We start from the raw sequence: 26,963 nt of genomic DNA, 5'->3' as shown, positions 1-26,963 counted from the left end.
TTCACTTCTGTTTTCTTCACCAAGTTGCTCTGTGACTATAGTAAGCAAATGACATGACTTTTTCTACACTTCACTTCCTTTGAATTTGTCCTCTGGTGATATAGCTCAGATCTGATTTTTCTTTCTTCTGTCCAATGATTGCATTCAGGTGGCCTTGGAATGAGATGGCAGTGATGAGCTAAGACAGTGGTTCTCAATGGGGACTGCTTTTGCATGCCCCTCCCCCTGGAAGACATTTGGTAATGTCTGGAGATATTTTAAATTATCACAACTTGTGGAGGGTTCTACTGACATCCAGTGGGTGAAGGTGAGGGATGTCGATGAGCATCTACAATGCACACAATGAGGACAACACTTCCCCTACAACAACAAAGAAGTATCCAGCCAAAATGTCAATAGTTCCAAGTTTGAGAAACCCTGGGCTAGGCTACCATGGTTTCCTGGCACTATTATGAAAAGCATCAGATTCTTTTTGTTGTACCGGTTAAGGTGATGCTTTCTGGTTTCCTCTTTTCTCAGACAAGCTATGAAAGTTTTAAATCTGAATTAGCATTCTAGCTTCCTTCATTTCTGATTTTTCCCAGCCTTTAGCCACCAACGGCTTTTTAGCCACATTGGAATGTACAATTAGGTTAGTTTCTTCCCTTTGAAAACTGTAATGCTAAACCAGTTGCTAAGGCTGATCTAAGCCAATTATCTTAGCTCGCTTTGGAAGCTCCATGGGTATTATAAATAGGTCTTAGGCTTACCTTTCACTTTTATTTTTAAACATTCTATAATTAACTCAGCCCTGCTATGAACACATTATTTCAGGAAGTGACACTTGGCTGGTAGGGCAGAAGGGTCATCCTTGAATTTCATATTTATAGTTTTGGAGCCCAGTTCTGTGCCTGGCACAAAGCAGATGTTCAGTAACTGTAGAAAGAATGAATCTATGAGTAAGGCAATATCTAGCATATGTTGGGATCAACTGAATATGTGAGGGCTGGGATAGTTCACATCCTTTCCTCTTTTTTCAGGCTTCCATGCAGGGCTGTTAGCACCCTGAACTCTTTTCTCTTCTAACAAAAGAGTGACAGTTTGGCCTCACTTGCATTTCTAAAAGTTTCCAGCAGAGTGAGGAGGGGTTAACTGGCAGGAATCAGAAAACCTAGCAACAGCTTTCACTGGATTCCTCACATTAAAGTGACTCCTATACCCCCAGCTTGCTTCCTCTTTTGGGCTTGACTGAGACTTTCACAAAGCATTCATAGTTCTCTATATGATGCTTTTCAGTTGATTTCACTTAGTAGATACAGAAACTCAAAGGAAATTGTTGATAGGGGATGTAGGAAGCTAGTGGAGATTTGGATATTCGCAGGTTAGGTGGGACAGAACTTTGAGTGGTAGGTGTCATATAAAGGAAATAAAAACATGAACATCATTTTAGTCTCACATGATTCTGCCATTCTAAATCCACATGAGCCTTGCATGTAAGAACACAGTCACAGCATTCACCTCTAGAGGCGGGTCTTTAAAGCTCAAGAAGAAAATGCCATTTGGCGATTGTCCTAGAAAGTTTCAAGACCAAGGGTGTGCTACCAGGTTTATCCCTGCGTAGGGGATTGATACTGGATCAAATCGATAGACCTCCACAGCTTCCCCATCTGTAACACCAGTCAATTAAGAGCCATTCTTGCCTCCTTTCTAGAAACTAGTGGCTGTCAAGGTTATATCAGATGTTAAAGAATGGTGAGGGTTGCTTGGATGTATTCACTAGAAGCCCCTTGGCATATGACCATGATCTAAGGATCTTTGGAGATTTTCAGCCTGAACCTCTGAGACAGGCTTTGCCAGTGGAAGCAAACTAAGGCTGGGCGGCATTTTGGGCCCCATAGATAAAAGACACAAGATAAAGAGTTTGGGGGATTAAGCTCAAACTTGTTCAGTTGAGGGGAATTGATTTTGTTGCTTCAGGCCTGGCTACTTCCCGGCAGCTAGTGCATTAACTGAAATGCATTGAGGGAGGAGTCAATTTGTTTCAGGTCTGGTTTCTCTCTGCCAGACCCCAAACCACTGAAGAGATGGAGTATCCATTAAGAATTACCCCCTCCCCCTGCCTGACTTTTGTTCCCCAGTTTGGCGGCTGCCCACAGAGATGAGTGGTGGGAAGTGGGAGAGACAGGAAGAAATAAAGAGCTGCTGGCCTGACTCATACTCAGCAAGGTGACCTGATGGGGCCCATGGGGCCCATTTGCTCCACCTGTAGCTGATCCAGCTGGACAAGCCTAGGGTCCAGAGAGCCTTCCACTGGGACCTTCATGCGCTGCTCCAACCAATGAAGGAAACACCTGGCCAGGAGATTATTTCAACCCTGGGGATGCTGAGATTTCTAACCAGCTGGCTCCCAGTCCCTGAGAACATGGCCATTATTCACATTCCCCTGTGTATACATATGTAAGATGCTTGTGAGATCCTCTATCTTCAGTGAGAGCTAAACAAAACAAATAGGTGAGTAGAAAGTATAAGGAACTTCTTGGAAGGAAAACAATGTAAGATCTTGGATCAGGTTACTCGTGGGAGGCCAAGAATCTTTCTGGACCAAGGAATATATCAGAATCACCTTGGGTGCTTAAAAAATGTGAGCTTTCCAACTCTCTAGTCTCATTTCCTATTCTGATATACACAACAACAGGTGTAAGGCTGCACATTTAGCCAAATCTCCCCAGTTACTTTGATGTGTATGTGTGTTCCCTTTCCCTAGCCCAAGGGAGGATCACGACCCTGGACATTTTTGTTGTTGTTGTTAAGAGAATAGCACATCAGTGCTTTTCTCCATGTAAGGTCCTAATATTATATGCTTCACACTGAATAAAAGTGACCATTGGAGACATATCAGTGAGAACTTGGTTTCAGGAAGGGTGCCTTGTTTCTAAAATTCATTGTCTTCTCTGGAAACCATGTATTTCTTGGAAAGTCCTTCAGAGTTTCACAAGACATCATTTTATTTATCCTTACCATGCTGAGCAAGGATTACAAAGGTGATTTTCTGTTTGGGAAGTGGTATTCAAGGAAGTTAACCCACTAGCAAAGACTCATGTCGCAAATTGGAGCAGAGCTGAGAATATGGTCCAGGGCTCCTGACTCTCAGTCCTGTGCTTTATACACTAATGCTCTTGATTTTTTTCTTTCCTCTGTTGGAAAAGAAATGCGATCACAGTATTTTTCAGAGTGGTCCATGAATCACTTGGATTAAGCATTACCTGGAGTTCTCGTTATTCCTTGGTGCTACAGCCTGTACCAGGGCCTGCTAAAGTGCATATTACACAAACTCTCAGGCTCATATATTTTTGAAAATATATCATGAAATATTTCAGATGTACTCACTATTCCGTATAGAATGTTAGCAATATAGCTGAAGCCCCTTTCATACCCTGATCACATTCCCTTGTCCCCTCTGAAAAGGTAACGAGTGTCCGGGAGTTGTTATTTTTCATTCACTCTTATGATTCCAGTATACACTAAAATTTGAGAAACTCTACTCAGCCTTGTTTATTGTGTTGCTTCTTTCTGTAATTCCCTTTTCTTCTACCCCTGCCTGTAAATATCTAGCCATCACTCAAAGGCCAGGTCCAATGCTGTCTTTCTGTGAAGGCTTTCCTGATATACTTTTGACGTCTTTGACAGCTGTGAGCTATCCTGTAACTCTGAGAGGAACATGGGGTAAAATAAATGGGGGAGGTAAGTGGAGGAACACCCTAGGAAGGGAAAGATGAGATATAGTTGAAAGTCAAGCTTGCAAATTTTCCACTGGGTTATGTTTGAGTCAAAGTTGCTATAATAACAAATTAACCCATACTAGGCTTCTTCTCAGGGCAACAAATCCAAGATACCTAATAATTATGTTTGGAAAGGAGGATTGGCAGCTATGCAAAGATAAGGAAAGTGAGAACAAGAGCAGGAAGTTTAACAAAATGGCTGCCTACTCAACAGTTGCACTTGTAAATAGTGGAGAGGTGTGCAAAGGAGGTTGGTAATACTCAATGAGGAGACTATCCCTGCCAGAAGACAAAGATTAGGTATCTACCTATTTGTGAATGTATAGTTGGGAGAAGATTATATAGCAGTTAGGATGTGGGTAAATACTAATGCTGGGAACAGGTGAAAGTAGAGGGCAGCTGTGGTGTGGCTGGAGGGAGGGTTCCAAGTTCTGTCTCAGATTTTTGCACCGGAGGGTTTGTACTGGTGTCATATACCATGACACCAGTACAAACCCTCCGGTGCAAAAGCTGAATAAAGTGTCTAATTCCAGCCCTCTGCTCAGTCAGCTCAGTAAATTCAAACCATTGCAGTCATGTTGGGGAGAACATTTAGTATGTTTTGTGATAGGGGATTCTTAGGGAGGGGAGGAGTTGAGGAAGGGAAACAAGATGGCAGCACTATTGGACATCTGCCCATGTGTAGTAGGGGAGTAAAGACAGTAACATACTCTAAAGGCTTTCTTTTCCTTCCTAGAGGTACATGAGACTAGGAAAGTTCTCAGCTAAGCACATGCAGTTGAAACAGACTTCTCCAAGGGACATATGTGGTTGGAGGGGAAGTCAAACTTGGAGTTAGCAATGACACAGAGGAGAAGTGAAAGCCAGGGCTGCAGTTCATATGCAGCAGGGCTGTGATTTAAGCAAGTTTTCTCTGCCACCAGAATGTCTGCTCTTAACGTTTTTAGTAGTATTTTTCTTAAGTACTGGTACCAGGACAAGATATCTCCACATCACAGGGCGCTTTTAAAATGCATATTCCTGGGCTGCAGTTACTGAATCAAATACCTGGGGCTGAAGTCCAAGAAACTACATTTTTAATGAACCTCTATTCTTCCAGAAGGTTGCAGGGGCTGACACTTGTAAATGACCTCCCTGTTGCTACTTGAAGCACATCTTCACAACCCCAAATGAATGAGAACTGCTAGGGACAAATATAATTGAGAATGAATTACCTATGAATCCATTTTTATTTTTAATGTGTTCCCAGGGGCATCTTTCTCCAGCTACGATAAAATGTAATGGAATCAGCTGTCAGTTACAAGTCAAATATCTCCATGAAGTATGTTTACAACCTAATGTGCTCACCTGGCTAAAAGGCAGGGTAGAGGGCTGGGGAAGATGGCAGGGGTGGGAGGGCAGGTTGGATAGAACATGGAGCTACATGCACTAAAGCTGAACACATTCTTTGCAGAGATTCTTGGTCTTTCAGCAGGTACCTCTGCAAAATTGCAAGATAACTCCAACCAGGCAGCTTTTGAATCAAGCCCTGTTCAGGTTTTGACTTTTTAGCTGTGAGGAAGAAATTAGCATGGGGAATACAGGTAGAAACTGGGAGAGAAGCCATGGGGAGAGGCAACTGTATAAGAATAATAAATCTTTGTTGAGCACTTTCTATGTATGCGACACTTTATGTGTATTAATCTCATTTATTCTTGGAACAGCTCCATAAAATACAGTCCGCCCTCCATATCTGTAGGTTCTGCATCCACAGATTCAACCAACTGTGGCTGAAATATATTTTTTAAAATCCGAGAAATATACAACTATTTACATAGCATTTACATTGCATTAGGTGTTATAAATAATCTAGAGATGATATAAAATATACAAGATGTTCTAGGTTATATGCAAGCACTACATCATTTCTTATAAGGGATTTGAACATTTGCTGATTTTGTTATCTGCAGGGATCTTGGAACCAATACCCTGTGAATATCAAAAGAGAAGTGTATTATTATTATTCCCATTTTATAGATGAGGTGAATGAGGCACAGAGAAATTAAGTAACTTGCCTAAACTCACACAGCCTCCACGTGGCAGAGCTGGAATTCAATTTTAGGTCTAGTTCTGCAGTGTGACCACAGAACCCATTGTTTTAAGCCACCATGTTGTGCTGTCACTCTCAACTTAATGCCAGAAAATTCCTAGTGCCTGCTAAAGGTATTGTTGACAAGAGGTAATCATCCTGGACACATGTCTCTAGAAGGACAGAACCTCTAAGGGTTGATGCTCTCTTTGATCAGTGAAAACAGGTATTGCTAGTTACTAGCTGTGTGACCTTGGGTAAATCATTTTCCCTTTCTGCTTCTCCACGTTCACATCAGTAACAAGGAAAGATTAAGGTAGGTTATCTCCAAAAGGCTTTTTCTTTCGAAGTTTTTTTTTTTTTTCTGACTCTATCAGGTGTCTGGGGTGATTTCTCAACCCTGACATGGAAGTCCCTTCAGAAGAGACTTTCCCCTTGGGCAATGTGGGCAAAGGAAGCTGTCTGTTATATAGGCTGTGCATACTCTGAAACAGATGCATTTATCGAATACTTATTATCTACCATGTGCCAAGGATACAAAATTGAAGATAAGTATGTCTCCTACCTTCAAGGAATACACACTCTAGTGAGGGAAACAGATGATAAACTTTTGTAAAGAATGTATATTACAGATTATTTTAGTCACCAGAGTAAGCACTGGGTGCTATGGGAACAGAAAAGAGGAGCATGTAACTTAGCCTGGGGGCTGGGGATAGCGAGGGAAGACTTCCTGGAGAAGGAGATCCTTGACCTGAGCTCCTCAGTGTGGTAAGATCTGAGAAGCAGGGGTCTGAAGAAGACGGAAGGTTCCCTCTACTGTGCCAAGAAAGGCACTTGGCCAGCTCTAGTTTCTGCTTGAGAAGGCAGAGTTTGTGCCAGTCCCAGGGATCTGAATGTGAAGGTTAGAAAATAGAGCTGGTGTTCTTTTATAAACTAGTGTTCTTTTCTTCCTAGTCTGTGTGGGAAAACTCAATCTTCATTAAATTTTTCCTCAAAAGGTATATAGTGGCAGCAGGAAAAGGCTTAGCTTTCATTTCTACTTTTGTCCTTAATCCAATATGCATACTCTGTGTGACCTCTTCATATCCTAGGATTTCAGTTTATCTGTGGAAAAACAGGGGGTGTTGTTGTATTGCCATTGGATGAATTCCAGGGCCTAGAAAGGTCTTTGAGTAACCAGCTTCACTTCCTGTGATACCAGGAGACAGATAAGAATGCTTTCTAATTTTGAGCATTCCACTGAAGAGAATTTCTAACCTTAATTGGTCATCGTTTTAGTTTCTAAAACCAGACTCACTGGCAGTAAATTCTCCCTATTTTCTTATTTGTATCCTTCTTGCTATTCTTCTAAAGACCTTCTCTTCTCCTGTGGCCTCAATAAGTACTGAGAAAAGCTGGTTGCCATGGGGCAGCCAAGCTTGGAGGTCTTCTAAAAGGATTCATCTGAAGGCAACATGAGTTTCTTAGAGTATATATGGACTATTCCTCAGTGAGGAAAGAGAAGTGAAGATGAAACTGGCAGTCCCTAGAGCAGCCTGCTTTTCACTGTCCAGTTGAGTCCCGGAGCTCTGGAACTGATAAATATGCTATTCATTCACTACTGATCAAGCAGCTGCTTTGTGACTGTTCTGTGCTATGTGTTACTTTCTGCATCCAGATTCACGACAGGTGTCCCTTCCATGACCATTAGTGTGGCACCCAAGTATGGCATGCTTGTAATTAAGCTCTTTTGGTTACAAGTAGCAGAAACTCACTTGAGTTCCCTCAGTGAAAGGGGAATTTATTATAAGGAAAGTAGAATTGGAAAGCCATCAGGAAGTCCTGGCTTCTCTTTTTTCTAGCTGTTTCATTGACAGTATGGAGTTTTTCTCATGGTATGTCTGCTTCATGCCACTATTCTCCTCTATTCTCTCCTTCTACCAAAGAGTTTGCTCAGCTTATCCAGAATTGATATCTACTCTTAGCTTTGAATTGAACTTGGCTTTAGCTTGACACAGACTTGATTCTGCCTTCTGGTGTTGTAGGGGGTGTTTTCAACTTCTGCATTATCTGTTAACTAGCTCAGCATCTTTATGATCATTTTCCCTCCATTTTGAAACAGTAGTCAAGTACAGTAGTAAGAAGGGGAAAGAGTAGAACAAGAAGTTCAATCTATAACTGACTGTGAACCATCAATTGAGATAACTCACTACCTTCAGACATCTTTATGTTTCTCAATTAAAAATTCCAGAAACAAGAACCTAGCCTAGCTCATCTCTTCATGCCAGGCTACAATGTCACCCATCACTGGCCAGCCAATGAATTTTTTTTTGTTGTGAGATGTCAGTACTGGTGTCCAGAGGCAGGGTAAGAGCCACAGGTTGTAAAATGTGAAAACCTATGCAGCAAGAAAAAGTTGTGAGCAACGTAGTTGCCCTTAGAAGGCAGTGTTGGCAAGCAGACCCAGATTTGTATCTCTGCTTGGAAGAATAAGATTATCACTAAGGTACAACAGAATTTCTCTGTAATGCTTAAATGACCCAAATAAAAGGGCCTTAATCCTTTTATTTAAGGTAAGGGGTCATGGTGCAAGGTATATTGAAACCAAAGAAGGGAGGAATGTTTGGTATAATGCTGGAATAATTTATTGGGAGAGGAGTGTGGTTCCCTGCTCATTGGTCCAGCAGCTGACTTCAAGTTACAGAAATCATTACATATTTTCAGGTAGTAGGGACCTACCTGATGTTTAGAAACAGCTAGATTTTGGAAAAGAGTAGTCATGTTTACATTGTTATTCTCTGTAAACCAGACCAGGCAAAAGAGATTGGGAAAGCCAGCCTAGGCTTATAAGTCATTGACAAAAGTATTTTGGCTGTAAAATGTACCTTGGCCTATCTCATTTTTCAACTTTTTAAAATTTACGAGTTGTCCCCTCTGCTAACAATTACACCCCATTACCTGTGGCACAGCCAAAAAAAGAAAAATCATATTGAGTTGGTACTTTCATAGAAATTTAGGGTAAAAGGGGAAGTCTAAGCTCAGTTGAGGAGACAGAATTTGAGCTGAGCTAATCCAAAGGAAATGTCGGGGTGACAGAAGATGTTACATTTTTTCTACCTGTGTATATCCTTTCTTTCTAGGGCTGCTGATAAGCTCAGGCTGTGCCTTATACCCTTTAGGATGGAATAGCCCGGAGATAATGCAAACATGTGGGAATGTCTCCAATCAATTTCAGTTAGGTAAGGTGGCCTGGGCAGATGGCAATGATGGTTCATGGGAAATCTGTTTTCCAAAGTGCTTTGTCACTTGGAGGGGACTCTGCTAGTGGTACTTGTCTGAATCTCTCTTACTGTGTTAGCTTATGGGAAGTGGTGGCTTAACTCACAAGAGTTGGATATAAATTCCCCTTCTTTAACTATCTCTCCATACCATTTATGCACTTTTGCCCATAGACCTTTGACCAGTTTAAGGAAACCCTATCTTCAGAAGGATTTAAAATGCTTGGAGACTAATGATCTGCCATCTTCTGAATAAATCCTGGTTCCTATTAGTGTTTCCTTCTAGGCATCGTTTCCCAAATGTAAATCAATAGTATCTCTTGTCAGTTTTCATTGAACTTGTAACATGAAGTTATTTAGTTTACCTGAAGCATGAGGAGCCTAGATAAATATTCAAAATTGTTTCTAACAGCAAAAGCTGTGAAATATTAGAGTAGATGACAGAATTAGCCCAGAACCATTCTCATCTAGAATGGCTCAGTTTCACTACTGTGAGTTAGTAATAGATTAGACTCTAATTGGAAGACTTCAAAAATATTCCCCCACCCCCTCATGATGAAAGAGAGTAGGAGAGGGAATGTCTACATTTCCTTGGGTATTCTCCATTTTACAAAAGGATTTGGGAACAACAAGGCCATCCAACCACATACAGCTTGTATTCCAATACTTCCCTTTCTCTCTGTTGCCTCAGATTATTTTTTGAGTCTTGTTTGACTCATTTTTGAGAAAGTTGTTACCTATGAAAACATAACATGAGGGATGGTGTAACAAGTGTGGCTGCTCAAATGTTCAGCGTTCTTCACTCAGGGCAAGTTTGACTGGTAAATTTAATATTTCTGCCGTACATAAAGAAATGAGTAAATACTTGGGGCAGTTGCTGAAGAAAGGGAAACAAGCCACTAGTCCTGCTAGCTGGGGTAAAAGCTAAAGATTGAGCACATTTTCCTACTTGGTTGTGGGACTGATTCTACTTTTTGAAAATGACAGTTTTGTTGATATATAATTCACATACCATAAAATGTACCTTGTTAATGTGTATAATTAGTGGGTTTTAGTATAGTCGCAACGTTGTATAACCATCACTACTATCCAATTCCAGAACTTTTTTTTTTTTTTTTGGGATGGATGGGATGGAGCCTCCCTCTATCGCCCAGGCTGGAATGCAGTGGAGTGATTTCAGGTCACCACAACCTTTACCTTTCAGGTTCAAGCAATTCTCCTGACTCTGCCTCCCGAGTAGTGGGGACTACAGGCCCATGCCACTATGCCCAACTAATTGTATTTTTAGTAGAGACAGGGTGTGTTTGTGGGGGTTTCCACCATGGCTGAAACTGCTGACCTAAGGTGATCCGCCCACCTCTGTCTCCCAAAGTACTGGGATTACAGGCATGAGCTACTGCACCTGGCCATCCTTTGCTTATTTTTAACTGGGTTATTTGTTATTGGTGTTGTCATTGTTGTTGAGCTGTAAGAGTATTTTATGTATTATTGTAAGCCCCTTTTCGGATATATCATTTTTAAATATTTTGCTCCATTCCATAGGTTGTCTTTTCACTTTCTTGATGACATTCTTTGAAGTACAAAAGTAATTTTGATGAAATCTAATTTATCTATTTTTGTTTTTCTTTTTCTGGCATATGTTTTAGGTGTCATATCTAAGAATACATTGATAAGTCCAAGGTCATAAAGATTTACCATTAGGTTTTTCTCTAAGAGTTTTATAATTTTAGCTCTTATAGTTGGGTCTTTGTTCTGTTTTGAGTTAATTTTGAAAGTGGTATGAGGTATAAGTCTATATTCATTCTTTCACATGTGAATATCCAGTTGTTATAGCACCATTTCTTGAAAAGCCTATTATTTCTCCTCATTGAATGGTCTTGGTATCCTTGTTGAAAAATCAATTGTCCATAAATGTAAGGGTTTATATCTGGATTCTTCATTCTATTCCATTGATATATATGTGTATTCCTATGCCAGTACCACGCTGTCTTAATTATCATAGCTTTGTAGTAGGTTCTGAACTCAGATATATGAGGCTTCCTTCTCTTTTAATACTGTTTTGACTATTCTGATTATTTTGCATTTCCATGTGAATTTTATATTTATCTTGTCAATTCTACACAAAAGCAAGCTGATACTTTGATAGGAATTGTGTTGAATCTGTAGATTAGTTTGGGGAGTATTGCTACCTTAATAATATGAAGTTTTCCAATCCATTCATATGAGGTGACTTTTCATTTAATTAGGTCACTTTCAATTCCTTTGAATGATGTTTTGTCATTTTCAGTGTAGAACATTTTCACTTATTTAGATAATTTTATTCATAAGGATTTTTATCATTTTTTTTATAAATAAAGCAAGCCTATTAACACAGAATTGTTTTATACTTTTATTTTATTTAAGATTCCTTATTTTTATCATACAGAAATACAGATGGTCCCCCAACCTACTATGGTTTGACTTATGAGTTTTCAACTTTGCCATGGTGAAAAACGGATACACATATAGTAGAAACTGTACTTCAAAAACCCATACCCTACAGCATCTGTGTTGCCAGATGGTTTTGCTGAACTGTAACCCTACAAGTGTTCTGAGTACCTTTAGGGTAGGCTAGGCGAAGCTGTTCCATTCAGTGGGTTAGGCATATCAAATGCATTTTTGACTTACAATATTTTCAAGTTATGATGAGTTTTTTGGGATGTAACCCCACTGTAAATTGAGAAGTATATGCACAAATGATTTTTGCATGTTGGCCTTGTATCCTGCAACCTTGCTGAACTCCTTTATTAATTCTAATAATTTTTAAGTGTATTCCTTAAAATTTTCTAGATACAACATCATGTTATCTGAGAATAAAGACAGTTTTACTTCTTCCTTTCCAAGCTGGATGTCTTTTGCTTGTTTTCCTTGCATAATTGCTCTTGTAAGAACTTCCAGGAAAATGTTGAATAGAACTTGTGAGAATGGAGATTCTTATCACTGGTGTTTGTGGTAAAATATCCAGTTTTTTTTTAAATCATTAAGCATTGATGTTACTATGTTTTGTTCACAGATGAATGACCTTTATTAGATTGAAGAAGTTCCCTTCTATTCCTAGTTTGCTGATTGTGTTCATAATGATAGGGTGTTGGATTTAATCAAGTGCCCTTTTTTCATTTACTGAGATGATTATGTAATTTTTGTCTTTTATCCTTTCAATATGGTACATTACATTGATTGATTTTCCCGTGTTAAACCAACCTTGAGTTTCTTGGATAAATCACAGTTGGTCATGGTGTATAATGCATTCTATATGTTGCTGGATTTAGTTTTCTACCATTTTGCTAGGGGGTTTGGTATCTATATTTATTAAGGATATTGACCTGTATATTTCTTTTCTTGTGATGTATTTATTGACTTTTGGTATTAAGGCAGTATTGGCTTTACGGAATGAGTTATTATGATTCTATTTTGATTAAGGTAAAATAGCAAAGTAAAAAATTGCACATGTGATTTGCATGGACTTTACCAACCTTGTTTTCTGTCCTAATCACCACTTAAGGACCTAGTTCATAAATGGGTGGTTCTGGGCTGGGTACAGTGGCTCATGCCTGTAATCCCAGTGCTTTTGGAAGCTGAGATGGGTGGATCACTTCAGCCCAGGAGTTCCAGACCAGCCTAGGAAACATGGTAAAAGCTTCACTTTACAAAATATAAAAATAATGAGCTGGGCATGGTGTTATGCACCTGTAGTCCCAGCTACTTGGGAAGGGAGATACGCAGAGCCAAAAAAAAAAAGACATGGTCCCTACCAAGGAACAAACTTTTCACCCTGACATGGTTCAGAGAGATGAAGAAGGTAGGGAGGGGAATAGAGGCAGGCATTATCAACCCGTCAGAGTAAGTAAAAAGGATTTATCACTCTGATACTCTGATAGGCTTTTTGCAGCCTCCAGTATGAACAGATCACACTAATGTCTTTAACCCATCTTTTTCTAGGTTTTCATTCAAGTTATCGTAAACCATCTACACTACTTTTTAGTCCTAATTTGAATGATCAAAGATACAACTTATATTAAGGCACTGATCTTGATGCCTGCATTGGATTAAATATAGCCACACATTTCTTGATACTCTTCCCATAGAGAAGCTGAGTCTATCTTTAATTCCTATTTCCCAAATCTTCACTGGCCTATAGCTGCTTTAAGTTAATCTAATTAAATCTAATTAGAGCATTAGATTTAATACTCTAATTAGACTCATTATAGAAGATAAATAGAAAATGACAGAAGTGACATGAAGCTTATTCAAGGCCTATGCTCTAAATAACTTGCAGTTTTCATCTTGGTTTCTTGGAGCTCTGAGTCATCATATAAAAAGTTTGACTATCCTGGAGAGACCACATGGTAATTCCAAGAGATACTTAAAGACTGAAAAGTTCAGCTAGTGCAACTATTCCTACCAAGGCACTAGGCGTGCGAGTGAAGTTGTTCTGAACCCTTCATACCAGTTAACTGAATATCATTGAATGGCACCAGTTAATGCCATTTGAAGTAGAAGAATTGTCCACCTGAGCTCTGAACAAATTGTGATCCACAGAACCATGAGATATAATAAAATGTTTTTTTAAGCTGCTGTGCTCTTAGGTAGTTTGTCATACAGCAATGGATAACCAGAAAAATGCCAAACCAAAAGTATGTTTCAGATCATTATTTTTAATAAAAATAATTCATGTGACAAAATAAAACAATACATATATAAAGGTTTAAAACTTAAAATCGGTTTTTTTATGGTCTTAATCCCATTCCCCAAAGTGAACATTAAGTTCCTTTTATATTCTTCACAGATTTTAATCAACATAAAATATTTTTTCGAATTGAGATTATGTTATATAATTCTCTATCTATTTATCTAGCTATACGGTTCTGCACCATGGGTTTTGTACTTATTCATATCTCTCGAAAAGCTATCAATGTTTATAGATCTTCCTTCTACATTTTAGGTGTGCCATATTTTTCTGTTGTAGGTATAACATAATAGCATTCTCTGTGAGGGCACAAATTTTTGCCTATGTTTACTGCTGTCTCCCTAGTGCTTGCTTAAACAGTTCCAAGTAGTACTGAATATTTGTTGAATGATTGAATCATATAATTATTAACCACTTCTTTATGCATGTTTAGGTTGCTTCCAGTTTTTGGCTTTTCCAAAACATATTTCAGAGAATAATTTTATGTATATGTCTTAGTATACTAGCTTATCTGAAGGACAAACTGCTAGGACTGGAATGATTGGGTTAATGGTTACTTTAAATTTTCAGAAGTCATTTATGAATTAACTGCACCCTAAAGAGATTGTACTAAGTTATTCTCCAACCCATAGTATGAGTTTGCCTGATATCCCATAGTCTTCTTGGTTCTGGGGATAGTGAGCGTTCTAATTTCTTCTACTTTGGTATCTTCTTTTAATATGTATTTCAATAATTATGAAAAGGATTAAATAGCATTTCATTTTTATTGCTGATTTCAAATAATATTTCGACTCCAGCAACTTTAAAAGGTAAAAGTGTGTAATTTACAATTACAATTCTTAAAAAAAATTCTTAACTTTTATCCATTTATTCTGTCTACTTTGATTTCAGACCCTGATTAGAATGCTCCTGAGATTTGCCTTGTTGTGTTTAGCTTGGAGTCAACGCTCTTTCTAGCAGATCATCTCCAACTCCCAGGCAGGCTTGCCATCTAAGGACCTCATCCAGCTTCTCTTGGAGAGAACAGTTTTCAGCATATGCCATCTTCCTTTAGCAAATAGAAGGGGAGGAGGCAGAGAATGGGGACCCACTTTATCCTTTCCATTCATTTTCTCCTCTTTTTCTTTTTTCTGTGCATGGGATTGAGGAGAATAAAAACCATGTTAACAATAATTAATATGTCTTTGAGCATTTACTGCATCCCATGCATTATTTTACTTAACCCTTGATGACAGGAAGGCAGAGAATAACTGAAGGAGCAAAATTCTTGAGAAGGTGACTATTAACTTGTCCAAGGGAACAGAGCTTGTAATTGGCAGAACCAGGATTTAAATCCAAGCCTGGGAGTCTCCATTGCCCTAGCTTTCAACTATTACTTAGGTGCTGTAATCATTATGTAAAATAGCTATCATTTATTGAATGCTTGCATAGGCATCATATTAATTAAATTTTAGAATTATTATACAACACTTCAAATGTTTTAAAAGATATGGAGTAATACAGTGAACACCCGTGGACCTATCACTGATTAAATAGCTACTTAAAGTTACGTAGCTTGCCTAATTTCACTCACTCAGCTGGTAGAGAGGCGAGCTGAGATTTGAATTCCAGCTTAGAAAATAAAACCATACCAATATGTTTGAATCTCTGTATATCCTGCCCAATTACATCTCTGTGCCTCTTCAACATAAGTAACTACAATCCAGAATTTGCAGGTCTTAAAAATGTTATATACATTCATTATGGTGATTGTGCTATGAACTTTAAATTCATTACCATATTGTTTCTTAAAACAATTCTGTGAGGTTGATTTCATCTACTGATATTATCCTAAGAGGAAGAATAAGACTCTTATATCTCTGCACTCTGAGCTCAAGGCCCTTGTTGCCGGTTTTAATGAGGCAGCTCCCTCCTTTACACTGCTTGGCATATTTAGCTATGTGTGGCATATTTTATACAGAATCATAGAACGTCCAAACAAAATAGATTTCAGCTATCATTTGGGTTTGGCTTGTTGTTTATTATCCTTTACCTTCAATGTCACCACCTTAAAGTTCCCCACCATCATACATTTCTATCACAGCATCTTTTTGGTGTCTTTTGTAGCACTAATCACAATCTATAGTTATTAGATTTGCTTATTTGATTATCTGTGTTCCCTATTAGAATGTAAGCTTCATGTTGGCAGAGACCTCGTGTGTCCTTTTTCATCTTCAACAGAGGCTTATTGAGCAAATAAATAGAATCCAACCTCCTCAATGTAAAGACAGGGAACGTGAGGCCTGGAAAAGGACTTGCCAAGATCACACACTCTAGGTTTTCTGACTCGCAGGCAGGCACTGTGCTATGAGGGACAGGAACTTCAGTGGTTTAAAAATGGTAGATGTCCTCATGGTGCCTAATTAGTGTTGATAAATGATATGAAGAAAGAGTCAGGGTTTGGTGAGAGAATTCTGGAGGAGCATCTGACTTAAATTGGAGGAGAATTAAGGAAGGCCTCTCAAAGAAGGTGAAATTTCAGAAGAAACCTGAAGGCTGGGTAGGCTTAACCAAGTGAACTATAGAAAGACCAGAGTTCCACACAAAGGAGGTAGAATGCTATAAAGGTTCTAATGTGGGAAAGCACATGTTGTATCTGGGAACTACTCTAAGGCCAGTTTTGCTGAAACAGAACAGTCAGTAATGGGAAGAGTAAATAGATGATCTCAGAGATATAGGCTGTAGTTAGATTTAAAGGGCTTTATAATTTGTCCTAACTGTAATGAGAAACCATTGCAGGGCTTGAAGAAGGGAAGACATAGGATATGATTTCTATTCTAGGAAGTTTCCTCTGGCAGTGTTATAGAGAATGGCTATGGGAATGGTGATGAGAGTAGAAGCAGGAGGCCAGCCAGGATGCTGAGCCATAGTCTAGGCAAAGACATGAGGATAGCAAAGGTGACAGTGGAGCTGGGGAAAGTATACTGTTTCAAAATATATTTTAAAGATGTAATCAATTGTATAGGTGATAGATGTGATATGGGTATGGAAGAGATGGCCAAAATTGGGGAAGACTAGAGGAGAAGCAACTGTGGTTGGGATTGAGGAAAGAGAAAACTCAGGTTTAGATAGGTTTTGGAGATACCTGTGTGAGAAATCCAAGTGGAGATGTCAAACAAGCAGTCTGGAGCTCAGTGAGGTATCTGACCTTGAGTTTAGAAATTGGGAGTTCTTAGTACATAGATGATATTTAAAGTAATGGGAAATAGGCACTGTCATTACCTTCATCTTATGATGAGGATGATAAGTTTACAGAAAGGTAAAAAGACTTATCAAAGATGAATTTAGCTAGGGAGAAAGAGTTAAGTGAAAAGAGAAGAGAGCCCAGCCTAAGTAATGGGAAATTATTCACATAAAGATTGGAAAATAATAGCAAACTCCTATATGGCACTCACTATACATACATGAGCTCATTACATCTTAGCCACAATCTATAAGAAAGATATTATTAGCCTTATTTACAGAAAGGGAAACTGAGGTTAAGAGAGATTAAGTGACTTGCCTAAGGTCATTCAGCTGTGGAGTGGCAGACAGAAGTCTGATCTAAGCAACACCATCTAACAAAAGTTTCTACAACGATGGCAATATTCTCTGTGTTGCTAGTCACATGTTGTTGAACAATTAAAATATGGCTAATGGGATGGAGGGAGTGAATTATTGTTAATTTTATTAAATAAATATCTAATTTTATTAATGAATCTAATTTAATTTTATTAACTTAAGTGTAATAGGCACAATGTGACTAGTGGCTACCATATTGGACAGCATGACTTGAGAGAGTCTGTGCTCTTAGTTGCTTCTCTGTAGAGAAACCTATTAAGGAGGCTCAGAGGAGTGGCCAGAGAAACATAAAAAAGAAAATAAAGAATATGGGTGTCATGGGTGTCAAAGCAGCCAATGGAAAAAGAGTATGTCAAAAAAGAAGGTGAAATCCACTGTGTTTAATATTGCTGCATTAAACTCGATGACGACAGAGAAGTGACCATTGGAGTCAGTCAGACAAAGGTGACCTAGAAGAGAAGTTTTAGAATTACAGATACCGGTAGTATTGTGAGATGAGGAAAATGAAGGCAATGTGCGTTTATAGTTCTTTCAAACAATTTTGCTTTGAAGGAAAGCAGAGAAAATGAGCATTAACTGAAGGAGAATGAGGGTCAAAGGTCTTTTCTAAGATGTCCAAATACTTGAAGACTGACGGGAATGATCCTGTAGTGGAGAGAGAATGATGTAAAAAAGCAAAGTTTCTGAGAAACTAAGGGTGCAATGAGGAGAAAATTTTTTTTCTATTGTGTTATAAAAAAACTAAGAGCCCTGAACAGAGATTTCAAATGATTTCTTAATATACTTATCTCAACTTTGATGAGATTTTCAAAATCCCCTTAAATCCATACACTACTAGAAAATTCTTTCATACACAATGGCATATAGACAGGGGACACCCAAATAGGTCCCACTGAAAACTTAGAGAAGTTATATACTTTTCTTTTTTTCACAAAAAATATATGTTTATTTGTTCCACAAATGAAAAAAGGGATGTTAGAAGACATGTTCAGCAACAAAAAAGGTCTCCCTGATTACTCTGCTCAATGAGAATAAAAGGATTCATGAATATACATATTATGACAAAATTTCAGAACATTAAAGATAAACAGAATACCTTGAAAACTTGTAGAAAAGAAAAAGTTATAAACAACAAAATACATATAAAAACCAAAATCATTCTGGAATAATAAATTTTATCAAAACCAATGGATGCTAGATGAAAAAGGTAGAATCCTTTTAAAATTTTATACCCAGAAAAACTCTCACTCAAGTAAAATAATATCATGAAGATTTTCAACATGCATGGCCACATAACATTAATCTCTCATGAATTTTTCATAGGGGAATATTGGAAGATACATTACAGTCAAAGGAGAGAATAAATTCCAAAAGAGGAAGGCAAGTAATCCAGGAAACAATGACTACAAGTCTGCAAATCTTTGAAGAATAGCACAAATGCAGCCTCTGCAACACATTAGAAGGCACTTGTTCCCAATTGGTGAAGGCTTATAGCCTTCAGTGTAAAGACTGCTAAGGAAAAGGGAGTCTTGAAGAAGGAGAAATTCTGACTGAAAGGTTAGGATAATTTGTGAATAGGAAAATGTCAGATGACAGATAAAAAGAAAATTAGAAATGCCCAGGTAAACAAAGATGCAATAAAAATATATAAGGAAGTCATGGTCCAAATATGAAGCAAATTAAAATGAAGTATGCTTTAAAACAATTGGGAGCTAAAGTAAGAATACATTTTAATTTTAAATATGGTTCATTTATATTAAATTGGCTCAAGAAAATAACACTGTATCTCTAACAAATGAGAAGCATCTTAATAGATAATTTGGTCCCTTGTTTAACAATATTCACTACTTTCTTTTATTGAAAGCACTATTTATTGGTAATAGAGTCAATCTACTGTCAAGGTATGGGACACTAGGTTGTGACTGCAAGCTAAAAATAATGTTTCAACTTATACCTTCTATACCTACAGAGTCCCTCATAAATGTGAGTCTTCAGTAATATTTGAAAAAAACCATAAATTTCTTTTTTCTAATGTTGCATTTTTTAATTTTACAGAAGAAAATGGTGGAAGATAAAATAATTTAAGAAGTCCTATTTTGTCTAGCATACAGGAAAAGAGAACACAGCTTTATGATTTTTTAATGACCAGTCTATTAAGGTAGAAGTCAAACTATTCCTATGTTAAAGCTTTAGTTTAACTAACCAAAATGAAATGACCAGGAAACAGATTTCTTTTTATATGATCCTTATACTGTTATTTTACTTTACTCTTTAGTTCTGAGGAAGAGGACATAAAAATCCTGAATTTCACTCCTGTTGCTTAGTTACAATGTTCAGAGAAATATGGCATTTTAACCATAATTTTGGTAAACTTGGTTATTTTTGTATGGCCATCTATCCCTAAACTACATTATTAAGAACTTTTTTGAAAAAATTATACTTTAAGTTTTGGGATACATTTGCAGAACGTGCAGGTTTGTTACCTAGGTATACATGTGCCATGGTGGTTGGCTGCACCCATCAACCTGTCATCTACATTAGGCATTTCCCTAATGTTATCCCTCCCCTATCCTTCACCCCCCAATAGGCCCTGGTGTGTGATGTTCCCCTCCCTGTCTCTATGTGTTCCCATTGTTCAATACCCACTTATGAGTGAGATCATGTGGTGTTTGGTTTTCTGTTCTTGCATTAGTTTGCTGAGAATGATGGTTTTCAGCTTCATCCATGTTCCTGCAGAGGACATTAACTCATCCTTTTTTATGGCTGCATAGTATTCTATGGTGTATATGTGCCACATTTTCTTTATCCAATCTATCAATGATGGGCATTTGGGTTGGTTGCAAGTCTTTGCTATTGTAAATAGTGCTGCAAAAAACATACGTGTGCATGTGTCTTTATAGGAGAATGATTTATAATCCTTTGGGGTATACTCAGTAATGGGATTGCTGGGTCAAATGGTATTTCTATTTCTAGAACCTTGTGGAATCACCACACTGTCTTCCACAATGGTTGAACTAATTTACACTCCCACTAGCACTGTAAAAGCTTTCCTATTTCTCCACATCCTCTCCTGCATCTGTTGTTTCCAGACCTTTCAGTGATTGCCATTCTAAATTGCAGGAGATGATATCTCATTGTGGTTTTAATTTGCATTTCTCTAATGACCAGTGATGATGAGCTTTTTTCCATATGTTTGTTGGCCACATAAATGTCTTCTTTTGAGATGTGTCTGTTCATAGCCCTTGCCCACTTTTTGATGGGGTTGTTTTTTTTTCTTATAAATTTGTTTAAGTTCCTTGTAGATTATGGATATTAGACCATTGTCAGATGGGTAGCTTGCAAAAGTTTTTTCCCATTCTGTAGGATGCCTGTTCACTCTGATAATAGTTTATTTTGCTGTGCAGAAGCTCTTTAGTTTAATTAGATCCCATTTGTCAATTTTGACTTTTGTTGCCATTTCTTTTGGTGTTTTAGTCATGAAGTCTTTGCTCACGCCTACATCTTGAGTGGTATTGCCTAGGTTTTCCTCTAGGATTTTTATGGGTTTAGGTTTCTAATGAGACATAGATGCTTTTAAGCAAGCTTATAAAGGCATCATGTTATAAATAGCACTTAATTCTAGGGTAAAGTCTGTATCATCCATCAATGCATCACATTAGCAACGTATTCTCATGAACATAATCTAATAAGAGCTTAAAAAACTCAAGCATAACAGATGGTAATATGCCATTTTTATAATGAGGAAAACCTGAGATGGAGAACTGAAGTGACTTGTGTAAGGTCACACAGCAAATTAAAGGCAGAATAATGAATGGAGGAGGCTATCTTCTAAATCACTGCCTGTGTGTGCTACAATGACGTATTTCCTTTCCTTTGGTGAGTGTATGTGTTGAGTCATTTGAGAAATTTTTTCTTTAGGATACACTTCAGCTCTATTTTTTTCAGAAACAAATGTCTAAAACGTCATGGAAAGTACCTAGTGTTGCATACTGTCCCCACCGCAACTCCCATCCCCACTCCAGTCCATCATCAATCTTCTAGTATAATCAGAGTAAACATAAATAAGTAAGTGGCTGGACCTGATGGGATTCTGAAAGAGATCCCCAGAGTAATTGAAATATATGGGAAATTTTTAAGTGCCCCTAGATTTTACTTGCACTAATAAAGGAACTTAAATGATCTTGCTGAACTCAATCAAATAAGAAAGATATAAAAAATTATGTTTCACATGTTATAAGATTATATACAGTTTGTCTGGGGCCTCTCTCTGACCTTCTTGGGTATGTGTTTGGGGAATAGGGAGGATGAATGATTGGAGGGGTTTGGGGAAGTACAGCCTTGAAAACAGAAACATACAATTGCAAAAAGAATCTACCAGCCCCTACCCTGCAAACCAGGAAAATTTGACCTCCTTCCTTCCACTGCCTCTTTATTTCTGGGTTCTTCTCTTGTATCTTCCAGTCCATTTTCCCAGTCCCTTGTTGTCCTGGGACTCCCGTGGTCCCCGCTTTACCTCCCTTGAAAATTATTCAACTGACTCTGTCCCACCAGAGTCTTCAGTTGAACAGTTTAGGAAATTGACTTCTTTTCTTCTTTTTTTTTCACTTAAAGAAGAAACTAACAGCCAAATATTTAAAACAGAAAATGAACAAACATTAACCAGAAACTTTCACTGAAACCTAAACTGAGAGGGACCTTGGGATCAGTCAGTGGGCTAATTTATAGCTACTGAGGCCAAATAAGGACAGGTAACTTTCTCAAAGCCCCACAACTAGTGACGTAAGACTAGTTTCCCTACTCTCATGCATACGGTGGATGCTGCTCAATGGCAAGCCGGCATCTGTTTCTTGAATTAATCGTCCATTCAACAAGAATGACCTGGGTTTAGATGTGAGCCTTACCACTTACTAGTTGTACAAGCCTCCATTAATGGGGATTGATAATAGTATTTCTCTCCATAGGGTTAGTGAGACGAGTAAGTGAAATAATAGACACATACAAAGGACAATAGGCTACATTGTATGTAACTTGCTATTAGTAGCAGCCCAGTTCTCAAGAGCATGTTTGGAGGGGACGCCCCAGACTTGGCCTCTGGAAAGGAAGGAGGAACCCCCTCCAACACACACTTGGCAAAGTTCTGCAATAGAGGCTCCAAAAGCCTTGTGTGTGCTCCCTGTGTTTCCTCTCCTGGAGGTTCATTTCCTTTGCCCTCCCATCATTTCCACTCATTCTTGCCAGTTCAAAGCCTTTTATGGTGACTTGGGGTTTGACCTTTGTGGGTTCAGTTTCCAGGCATTTCCTGTTACCTTTTCTTTCTGTCAGTTTCCTTCTTTATGGACAATTTGTTTTCTTGTGCTCACCAGAGCACAAAGAAGCAGCTTAATACATTCCCATGCCCATAGGGGGTCATCAAAGTGTGGTAGAAACAACTGTGGCCAGGTTATCAGAACACCTGGGTTTTTAACTTCCTACGCTTGCTTGAGCACGTCACTTTGGCACTCTGAATCTTAGTTTTCTTGTTTTCACTTAGAGAGCATTGGACTAGATGGATAAGTACTCAGAGGCCCCAGATACATGCCTAGCTTTCTGTGTTGTGATATGCCTATTTTTATGGTGAAGTCTTTGATCTAATTTCATTTCCACCTATTTTGTTTTTAATTAGCAGAAGAGCAGATACCAGGTCCCCTTAACATGTAGACAAAAACACACAGAAACTGTTGGAAGAAAGATTTGTTAATTTGCTTGACTGTAGTAATCATTTCACTATAGGTATATCAAAACATCATGCTGTATATGTTAAAAAGGTACAATAAAAACTAAAGTCAACTACTTAAGGCATCTCTTCTAGAGGAGAGGATCTTTTTAGTAATACCCACCCCATCAAGATTAGGTTATAGAGGAAAAGAAGGTAATACCCACCAATGGAAGCAGGGGCCAGAGATTGGCCAAAGGGATTGTCCAAAGCATCCACCCCTCACACTTTTCTTGCAGCATCAGCTAAAATGCCCTGGCAGGCATTTCTTGAAAATCCATGGCTTAGGTGTTGCTTAAGATTTTTCAGTTTCCCATCTAGCTCAGAGAGGAGTATCCAGCCAGAGAAGCTGCGCTGAGCTGGAGCATGTAGCAGGGAATCAGTCAGTCGAAAAGCAACTTAAGCAGCTGGTCTGTGAGGTAGGTGGTATTGCTTCTATTTTACTCATGGGGAGCTGAAATTAAAAAAGGTTAAATGACTTGCCCCAGAGGTTATGTTCGTCACAGAACATGATTTCAACCGCACATCCGTAGTGCTTGGCATGCTTAGTGTTGCACTGAACGGAATAAAAAATTAGAGGGTGGTCTGTTGCTATCTGACTATGTGACTATAGATAAGAAATTTAACTTCTTTAAACCTATTTCCCCATGATTAAAGTGAGGATGATATTACCTATTGACATGGTTTGACTCTGTGTCCCCACCAAAATCTCACCTTGAATTGTAATAACTCCCATGTGTCTAGGGCAGGACCAGGTGGAGATAACTGAATCATGGGGGAAGTTTCCCCCATGCTGTTCTCATGATAATGTGTGAGTCTCAGGAGATCTGATGGTTTTATAGTGTCTGGCATTTCCCCGGCTTGCACTCATTCTCTCTCCTGCCACCCTGTGAAAACATGCCTTCTGCCATGATGGTAAGTTTCCTGAGGCCTTCCCAGCCATGTAGAACTGTGAGTCTATTAAACCTGTTTTTTTTATTGTAAATTACTCAGTCTCAGGCATTTCTTCATAGAAGCCTGAGAATGGACTAATACACCTATCGTCAAAAATTGTTTTGGCCCTACCTTGAAAAAATGCATGTGAATGTGCTTTATGAAAACAGTGCTCTACATGTATAAGGCATAACAGATTAGAAAGCTAATTTACCATTAGAGTTTCTCACTGATCATCTTGCATTAAAAACAGTGAGGTGCTTAAAGTAATGAGACTCCATACATCCCATGGGGCACTAAGCTACTTTCATTTTGAATAGAAAAATAATGATGGTGCTTATACATATTTCTATCTTTTCTGACATAGTCTGCATGAGAATGGGGTGCTCACCCCTGGAGTAGTTGGTCACTAAGGTGACTTCCAGCTTCATGACTCCAGAGGAAGACAAGGCTGTTACAAAAGCCTCAGGGGCAGGTCCTCTGCTTCACTTGGCCTTATTTTCACATTGCCTTGCAGAGGGCCTAGTAGGCTCAATGACTGGAAAAAATGAATGCAGAATTGAGCCAGGTGTCTATGCATCAGACGACCACACGATGGCAGTAAAGTCAGGTGAATTCATTCTCTGCTGCTTTCTCAGTCCTGCCTCTTGTCCTTAGATCAAAGAATGTGAATCACACTTAAATTCCTTGCTTCTGTTTCTTCCACTGGAATTTCTTCTATAAACCTTGGTTTTGGATTCCCTTTTCCCTTTCCCCTTTATTGTTTATCTTTCTTTGACTATTGAATAATACTGTACCCTAAGCCTTTGTTTAAAAACAGAACCCATTTTTAAATGGGAATGCCAATACTGCAGTACCCATCTCATGGGGCTCTCATGTGGATGACATAAAATTGTGTAGCTAACACATTTAGTAGAGCAGGACCTGCACCCACTAAACGTTAACGATAACTGATATTATTTTTAGACAGGGTCATGTTCTGTCACCCAGGCTGGAGTGCAGTGGTGCTATCATGGCTCACTGCAGCCTTGACTTCCTGGCCTCAAGTGATCCTCTTACCTTAGCCTCCCAAGCAGCTGGGACTACAGGAATGCACCACCACACCCAGATAATTTTTTGTATTTTTTGTTGAGATGGGCTTCACCATGTTGCTGAGGCTGGTCTTGAGTTCCTGGACTTGAGTAAGCTGCCCACCTAAGCCTCCCAAAGAGCTACGATTACAGGCATGAGCCACTTGGCCTGGCATTAATTGCTAGTATTACTATTGTTATTAGTATAGGTTGGACAATATTGAAGGTATTTTAATGAAGTGAAATGGGTTTCAAAGGCAGGAATCAGAAGGAAAACTACGGACAATTGTAATCCTAGGAGCAATTCCTTGGCGAGGCTAGAGTTACAGGGGTGGAAATATAATATCTGTGTTATATGTCATATGACTTTTTCAAATCATTGTCACCAAGCTTCACCTGGGTGAACTGTAACAAATTATGAGAAAGAGACAATGTATCTTTCAAGTGAAAGTTCCTAGCACTGCATCCAGCAGCAGTGTAGGTTTCCAATAAATTTGATTCCTCCTGCTTCTCCTCTAAAAGTTAGACTGATGTGGGCTAATGATATGGTCATATCCAGTGGTTCCCCATGGAGCTGTACATCAGAATCATCAGGACCTTCTCCCCAGACATCCTAATTTTGTAGATCTGGAGTGGAGCCTACAGATCTGTATTTTACAGCTCTCTCAGACACTTTTGGGAGCTAGTGGACCAGTTGGCAACGTGTTTAGCTGAGAGAAAGAGGATCTGAGAAGTATTAATTATTCTAGGCATGGTGCTAAGTGCTTTGTATGTGTCACCTTTTTGACCTTCACAGCTGCTCTGTGAGATAGGTGGTATCAGTTCCATTTAATCATGGAAAAGCTGAAACACAGAAAGGATAAATGGCTTGCCTCAGAGGTTCATTTTATGAAAGGACATGATTTCCAGCACATTTCCCTGTAACTCTCACCCTAGACTCTTCTCCCTGTGCCACACTGACTCCTGAGCACACACAGACCTGGGCTCAGTCTCTGTATTCTCTAAGTAGGAACCTTGGTCAGACACTTTATCTGGCTGCTTGATTCTTTCCTCTGTAATAATTCCTGACTCTGGCTGGGACTTGATATACAAATAAAACAAAGGAAAAGTAAATAAATGTGATAATGGATTACCGAATACTTTAAAAATGATAAAGTACTAAACTCATATTGGGTGGTATTTTTTTGTGGCATTTGTCATTACCCAGGAAACTTGGACCCTGGAAAAGTCTCTATAGTGTATATCCATTGGCTGATAAAGCATGGATGGAAATAGCTCATGTTCAAAGCTGGCATTGCTGGTATGGGGCTAATTTAATGGCTAGAATGAGGGAACATGAACTTCTGAGTCCTCAGGTTAGTCATCTCACTGGGTCTGGCTTTCTAGCATTCTTGAATATTTTAGGATTATGTCAAAAATTAATAGTAGTCACTTAATAAGCATATTCTAGACGTTCACTGTATTCAAGATGCTGAAGAAGGCATTGTAAAAACTACAAAGAATTTAAGGATATAGTCTTCAAGAAGCCTGTAATTTATTTGAGGAGATAGGATACACACACACACACACACACCACACACACCGAGATAGAACGTAACAAAAGCAGCCATAATGATGTCAATCACAAATGTGTAGTGTCGTCAGAAGGAGTAAATTACTGTTGTTATGCTAAGGCACACAATGAGAACTCTAGAATCGATTTTCCTTCTCTTTATATAAATTCTCATCTAGATTACTGAAAATAGCCCCTAATTCTCTCTCCCTGTTCCACAAAGGTATGGCACGTCAACCCCTTTATC

General features: G+C 38.7%; 1 protein-coding gene across 2 annotated transcripts in view; it reads left to right on the top strand.

The window, feature by feature from the left end:
- Positions 1 to 26,963, top strand: part of LHFPL1 (LHFPL tetraspan subfamily member 1) — a 50,535-nt gene that overhangs the window by 10,048 nt on the left and 13,524 nt on the right. For both annotated transcript variants that reach the window (XM_035288714.3, XM_002763167.7), the window contains exon 3: positions 8,946 to 9,044. In XM_035288714.3, the coding sequence (XP_035144605.1) occupies positions 8,946 to 9,044 (99 nt within the window). The remainder of the gene's footprint in view (positions 1 to 8,945; positions 9,045 to 26,963) is intronic.

This window comes from Callithrix jacchus, chromosome X, assembly GCF_049354715.1.
Source record: "Callithrix jacchus isolate 240 chromosome X, calJac240_pri, whole genome shotgun sequence".
NCBI classification, from domain to species: domain Eukaryota; kingdom Metazoa; phylum Chordata; class Mammalia; order Primates; family Cebidae; genus Callithrix; species Callithrix jacchus.
Note: the sequence above shows the minus strand (reverse complement) of the source record. Positions and strands in the feature narration are given on the sequence as shown.